The sequence below is a fragment of the Notothenia coriiceps genome, unplaced genomic scaffold, assembly GCF_000735185.1.
Source record: "Notothenia coriiceps isolate Sejong01 unplaced genomic scaffold, NC01 NC01_scaffold00029545, whole genome shotgun sequence".
In the NCBI taxonomy this organism is placed as follows: domain Eukaryota; kingdom Metazoa; phylum Chordata; class Actinopteri; order Perciformes; family Nototheniidae; genus Notothenia; species Notothenia coriiceps.
In genome coordinates, this window is record NW_011362246.1 from 3786 (window position 1) to 9835 (window position 6050).

At 40.3% G+C, this 6050-nt stretch overlaps 1 protein-coding gene across 1 annotated transcript; it reads right to left on the bottom strand.

The window, feature by feature from the left end:
• Positions 1–390: 390 nt before the first annotated feature.
• On the bottom strand, positions 391–5580 carry LOC104958940 (monocyte to macrophage differentiation factor-like). Its single transcript, XM_010786775.1, has 6 exons — positions 5518–5580; positions 5163–5196; positions 4303–4384; positions 1142–1302; positions 589–663; positions 391–500 (listed from the first exon to the last, which is right to left on the bottom strand). Exons 2-6 carry the CDS (start codon positions 5186–5188, stop codon positions 395–397), a joined length of 450 nt encoding a protein of 149 aa, XP_010785077.1. The 5' UTR covers positions 5189–5196; positions 5518–5580; the 3' UTR covers positions 391–394.
• Between the last annotated feature and the right edge of the window lie 470 nt (positions 5581–6050).

A 6050-nucleotide genomic window follows, 5' to 3' on the forward strand; every position in this document is an offset into this window, starting at 1 on the left:
ATGTCATTGCCACAAATACAATGGCGGCTTCACAAAACTTTTCAGAGTTTTACAGGGCGTGGTTTGCAATTCGCCCAGCCAATCAGAACTAGGGCACTTTTTCCCCCCAGGATAGTACCACCTCTATAGCAGGCATTAAAAATGGGGGTAAAAGTTCCCGGCACTAAGTACTCTTTTTGGTGTGAACGCAACATAAGGGCAGAACTAAAGGGGAAAAGTACTCCGGTGTGAACAGGGCTACTGAGGTGTAATATGTTTCTTAATGCTCTTAACGTCTTTCATTTTTGTAAAGCACTTTGAGTTGCCTTGTGTTGAAAGGTGCTATATGAATAAACTTGCCTTGCCTATGTTCAGTGGTAGTTCCGACTTTTAAATTCCCATTATCACCTCAAACTCACTTTTCATGGTAGTTGAAGACGTATATGGTTCCAGCAGCAGCCATGAGCCACACAAACCATCGCATGTGTGCTGCAAGAGGGCCCAATTCACGCAGGTTCAACCTGAGGAGAGAGGAGAAATAAGATCTATAACAAGCCTTCATCTTCATGCAGGCCCTCTGAGTGTAACTGTCCTCTGTGTGACACTCACCAGGGTGTGTAGGAGGCAGCGATGAACAGATAGATGACCACTCTGTCACACATGTGGAAACACTGTTCCATTGACCTGAAACAAACAATAAAACAGGTGATTTGTTTATTTCAAGGTCACAGATATGCAAAGCAGACACATCGTTTGCAAGAGGGAAAACTCTTGCCATAGGAAGTGAGTGTCTGTGGTCACACTTCTGAAACTACAGTAAAAAATAAAACATCCAACCAGTGGAAATAGATTAAATAATTTCGTGAACAGAAACACCCAGGGTTTCACATAAGCACATAAGATCAAAATAAGGAAACAAAAGTATGATTTGAACGCAGTGTGCAAAATGTTGAAAATGAAACTTGACACCAACATACCAGCACTGGGAAAAACCCAGCATGGTGACAAGGAATGTAAAGAGATAAGGAAAGGACTGACTGTGTCCCTCACTCTTTTATCTTTGTCCTCTTGCATTTTGTGACGTGTCTTTTACGACAGTGTGTTCTGCTACGTGTCTTGGTTCTTTGCCATTATGGTGGGTTGTCATCATGCTCCTTCTCACCTCATGTGGCTCTTCTTCCAGGTGATGATGTGAAACACAGTGGAGACCAGGAAGAGGGCGCACAGGCCCATGCCGTACACCCAGGCAGTGACCTTCTCCCAGCCGTTGTCCGACAGACGGTGCAGAAACGCCATGCCCACGAAGGCCGGCACGATGAGGAGCTATGGAGAGGAAATCAAACTATTTCAATAATATACATACATAAAAACACAATACCAGACTCAGGGACAGTTTCGTCCCACAGGCCATAAGACTGTTAAGCACCTGAACTTTTTAAAGAATATCCATAACATTCATCTGTTCGCAACTTACAAATTATTTATCTAATATATCATATTCCAATTACTTGTATATAAATTCTTCTTGCACGATTTCTATTCTATTTGTATTTAGTTGCACTATTTTATCCATTTGAGGAGCCTGTGACCTAAGGGTTTCATTGACATAACTACACTGTAGCTATGTACACATGACAATAAAAGCCGTGAATCCTTGAATGGAAACTACATTAAAAGAAGCACTAGATAAATGAGGATGAATCAAGGTAAATAAATAGGTATAAAATACAATGTTTGCATGACATCAAAAGTTGCTGTCCTTACAGATTGAGATATTTTATGGCAATAGGGACAAACTATGTTTTTCTTTGCACATGGGATTTGAAGGCCACGGTGATATTTTTAGAGCGATCATTTTAATTTGAGATGACGTCAGCGACGGTCGGCCAATAGGGGCGCCGCCCCCCCTCTTCCCACATTTTAGATTGTCATTACAAATAAAATAAAAATATATATTTTAAAAAATATTTTTATTTTTATTTTTAATAAACAAGGTACATATTATATAGTTGGTATCAGAAAAATGTATAAGCTACAATAAAATCTTGTTTAAAAAATTGTGTTACGATGTCTAAAGTTACTGATAAGTCATATGTTTCCTGCCTGGCCGCAGAAATCTTTGCCCGTGTATCATTACCCTCTCTCGTCTGGGCGCTAAGAAAAGAGCCCTAAGTGCAGCAGCAGCCAACCAAGTGCTGACTGTTGCTACCTGAAAAGTACTATGCCGCCGAAACATAATTTCAGCCAATCAGCGTCGTCAGATCTGATGGTCCAAGGGCTACAATTTCAGCGCCCGGACCAAGGCAGTCTGTGAGTTGTTTGGACTCGTATCCAAGGAGACGAAACAGGGAGCTGTCATACACTCTGGAAGCTATCATTAGCAGCTAATATGAAAACTCCGATTTTGACATAAAAATTTAATTATGGGTCATCAATACTTATTTCAAAGTGACAGACACATTGTATTAACCCAGTGGTTCCCAAAGTGGGGGGCGTGACAGGGGGGAGCGAGAGACCAGGAGGAAAAATGGTTATTAAAAAAAAGAAAAAAAAGATTAAAAAAAAAAAAAGAATCAGAATTTGAAAAATTATTGATTCGAAAATAATATGATGCAGTACTACTACGTCTGGGTCTCTGTGTTTCATTAAAGCTCGGCTCTGTGTGTGTGTGGAACGAGCCATTTTGTGTGCATGCACGAGCGAGAGAGAGAGAGAGAGAGAGAGAGAGAGAGAGAGAGAGAGAGAGAGAGCGCACCGGCACCGGAGGTCGTAGTTGTTAGCTTCTGGTGCTAGCGAGCTACGCTAGCGGATATAAGGAGTTTTTTCAACAACAGAGTGGAGGAGAGTCCTCTCCTGTCAGAATGAGAGACTCAGTGAGCTAAAGGACTCTCAGTGTTATCTCAGTGGGTCTCAAACGTTTTGGTCACCATTAATGTACATTAAGGACTGCCCAATGGCCCGGGGCCATCTAGTATTTAGCTCGGGCCATGAAGCCTCACCTGCTGGTTGCCCGATCGGGCAATCTATTATACCAGTATCATGCAGCTCGCNTATTATATAGTTGGTATCAGAAAAATGTATAAGCTACAATAAAATCTTGTTTAAAAAATTGTGTTACGATGTCTAAAGTTACTGATAAGTCATATGTTTCCTGCCTGGCCGCAGAAATCTTTGCCCGTGTATCATTACCCTCTCTCGTCTGGGCGCTAAGAAAAGAGCCCTAAGTGCAGCAGCAGCCAACCAAGTGCTGACTGTTGCTACCTGAAAAGTACTATGCCGCCGAAACATAATTTCAGCCAATCAGCGTCGTCAGATCTGATGGTCCAAGGGCTACAATTTCAGCGCCCGGCCCAAGGCAGTCTGTGAGGTTTTTTGACTCGTATCCAAGGAGACAAAACAGGGAGCTGTCATACACTCTGGAAGCTATCATTAGCAGCTAATATGAAAACTCAGTTTTTGACATAAAAATTGAATTATGGATCATCAATAATTTTTTCAAAGTGACAGACACATTGGATTAACATTCAGCCGTGTTTCTCGTTTTTGATCAGAATAACAGCAAAAGGTGAGCATATCTCCGTGTTTTGCTACCTAAAGCTACGTCGTGTGATGTCTGTATTTGCTTCCCCTGTCGCGAGTTCTGTTCGCTCAGTGATGATACTTATATTTCTAGAATCTCAGCTTGTTAGCTAAGCTTGTTTGTGCATATCCGATAAGTAAATCGATCGATTTATACCTAGATTCCATTTATTCGCTCAGGGCTCATTTAGCAAAAGGTTAGCTTCTTGTGAGACTTGTGTTTTGTTTCGGTAAACATGGTTCATATCATCAGTTAGCTGAGTTTTTTCCCGTTAAATGAGTATGACACATGAATAGTTAATTACATTTTAAGAAGCCCTGAGACACAGTTTCGTGAGAAAAAAAACGGCGGGAAAAAAGCCCCGGTGTTCTGCAGTTTGTGTGGGCCTACTGTACTGTTGCACAGTTTATGCTGTAGAAACTATGTCCAGGACAAGGTGTTTGGAAGTTTTGGAAGATTCATAGCTAACCACACTGAAGATTATGGAGGTATTGATCAGTCTTCTCATATTTTTAAGCCTCAATTTGCCCTTTGCCCTTCCCCCCCTAACATCCCCAGAAGTCATAATTTAAGGGGTCATTTCTCAAAAAAAAATCTGGAGGAGCATCCCCCCGTACCACCCTAGTATTGTTTGGTCACCATTTCCACAGCCCCACCTAAAAATATTTTCCAGCAGTCGCCACTGGATGACGTCATTATCATCCTCTTCCCTAGAAAATAAAAGATTAGTCCCATCCACTCACTGCATGGGTGTAGCAGTTTGCAGCATGCTCATAGCAGGTGGGCTGGTAGCGGCAGTTAGCAGAGGCCCGTCTGTTCATGAACCTGAAACACACACATAAACAACACAACAAATAAATAACAGTGGTAGTTTGATCAAGCATCAAATTGGAGGATACCTTTAAAACAGTGCTCAGTAGTATAAAGGATTATGCTTTAAGGTTGACTTATTAGAGATATAATGTGCGCAGTCACATTCTTCACAAAAATGAGAAACACGAGCTCTCAAGAAGGGAGATAGGAATGAAAATAAATAAAATGGCTGTAATATTAATATAGAAACCATACACAGATACCTGTTCTAAGTGACTGACCATGACATCCTTATTGTCTGATTTTAACCTGCTTGAGATGTAATGACTTAACTAATAATATATGTATAACTATGGCTAAGACTACTCTTGTGTTGACGACTTTATTAAATGTATGGCCATTTCACAAAATACTGATTATTGTGCTATACATAACAATTGCCATTCACATTTAAAATGTTTATTAAAGTGTACTGTCTGTACTGATCAAACACCAACAAATATACCCAATTTCAGTGATTAACACCGAAATCAAAATGAGTTGAAAGTGAATCATTATTAAAATTGCATTCAATTTAAATGACTTTGTCCCCATTATGACACAGCTATACAGGAACTTTAACCAACATGTTAACCTGAAATGAAAGCATGTTTTGGCTGCTAACGGTCAGGATGAATGAGGCAACGTTAACCAACCACACCTGGCATTATTAAAAGGCAAATATTATTAGCAATCCTAGCTTGACAGCCCAAAACATTATTTTAACAGTGATATATTTTGATTTACAAACCTCTGAAAGCTGTTCACTCTCTTCATGTCAATGCCTTATTCACCAGAGGAAGCAAATAAACAAAATCAGCAAACAAAAGACCTACAAAGCCCCGCTCCACAAAGGGAAGAATAAAACAATAAACTGTCTTGACAAGCCAAAGGAAACGGAAGGCCTAGCATTAGCTTGTGGCTAACGTTATGCTACTCATTAGCTAACTTTCTCTACAGCTACAAGGCATCGGCAGCATCAATACTACGACTACAAAGGCACCGTTTTAGTCTTTTCCTTAATACCATTCTGTTAAAAATACTGGCTTACTGCCTCGTCTTTAAGCTAGAAATATCCATAAGCACCAGCAGAAGCCAGAACAAACCGAAAAGACCCCTGCAAGCAAGCAGCTCCGCCGGTCAATGACAGGCTACTCCCCGCTGTGCCGCTCAACAAAAAACATGATTTCTTTTTGTGTCTCGCCGCCCGAACAGTGGTGAGACATTTAGTGGCAGCGGTTTAAGCCAATGAGCATCGAGACTACCGGCTAAGTGGCCAATCAGGTCTTAGGTAGGCGGGGTCCAGAATAGGAACATCACATTCACATTCAGAGAAATATGCAAATATAAAAATACACAATGTTTATGTGAAATGGAAAATAAGAAATATAGAAATACTGTATAATGTTGATCTATTTGTCGTGTATGTGTTTTGCTGTAAGTGACTTAATATGTGTTGTGATGATAAGTGACCAATTTGTGATTGTATTTAAATGTTTGTAGACTTTTCACCCCCCCCCTCTACAAATGGGTTGTACATTTGTAATTAATGGTGTCATGTATTATACATCCTTTACTTCATAGATTAGATATAAATACTTCAATTAAAGTAGTCCTGTCTATACATTTACAACTGCAG

Excerpts from the sequence above, each read along its gene's own strand:
- LOC104958940 (XM_010786775.1), bottom strand. The coding sequence starts at position 5,188 with ATGAAGAGAGTGAACAGCTTTCAGAG. Across the intron at positions 1,303-4,302 it reads CAAACTGCTACACCCATGCA|CTCCTCATCGTGCCGGCCTT; the intron begins GTGAGTGGATGG and ends TCCTCTCCATAG. Across the intron at positions 664-1,141 it reads TGGAAGAAGAGCCACATGAG|GTCAATGGAACAGTGTTTCC; the intron begins GTGAGAAGGAGC and ends TGTTTGTTTCAG.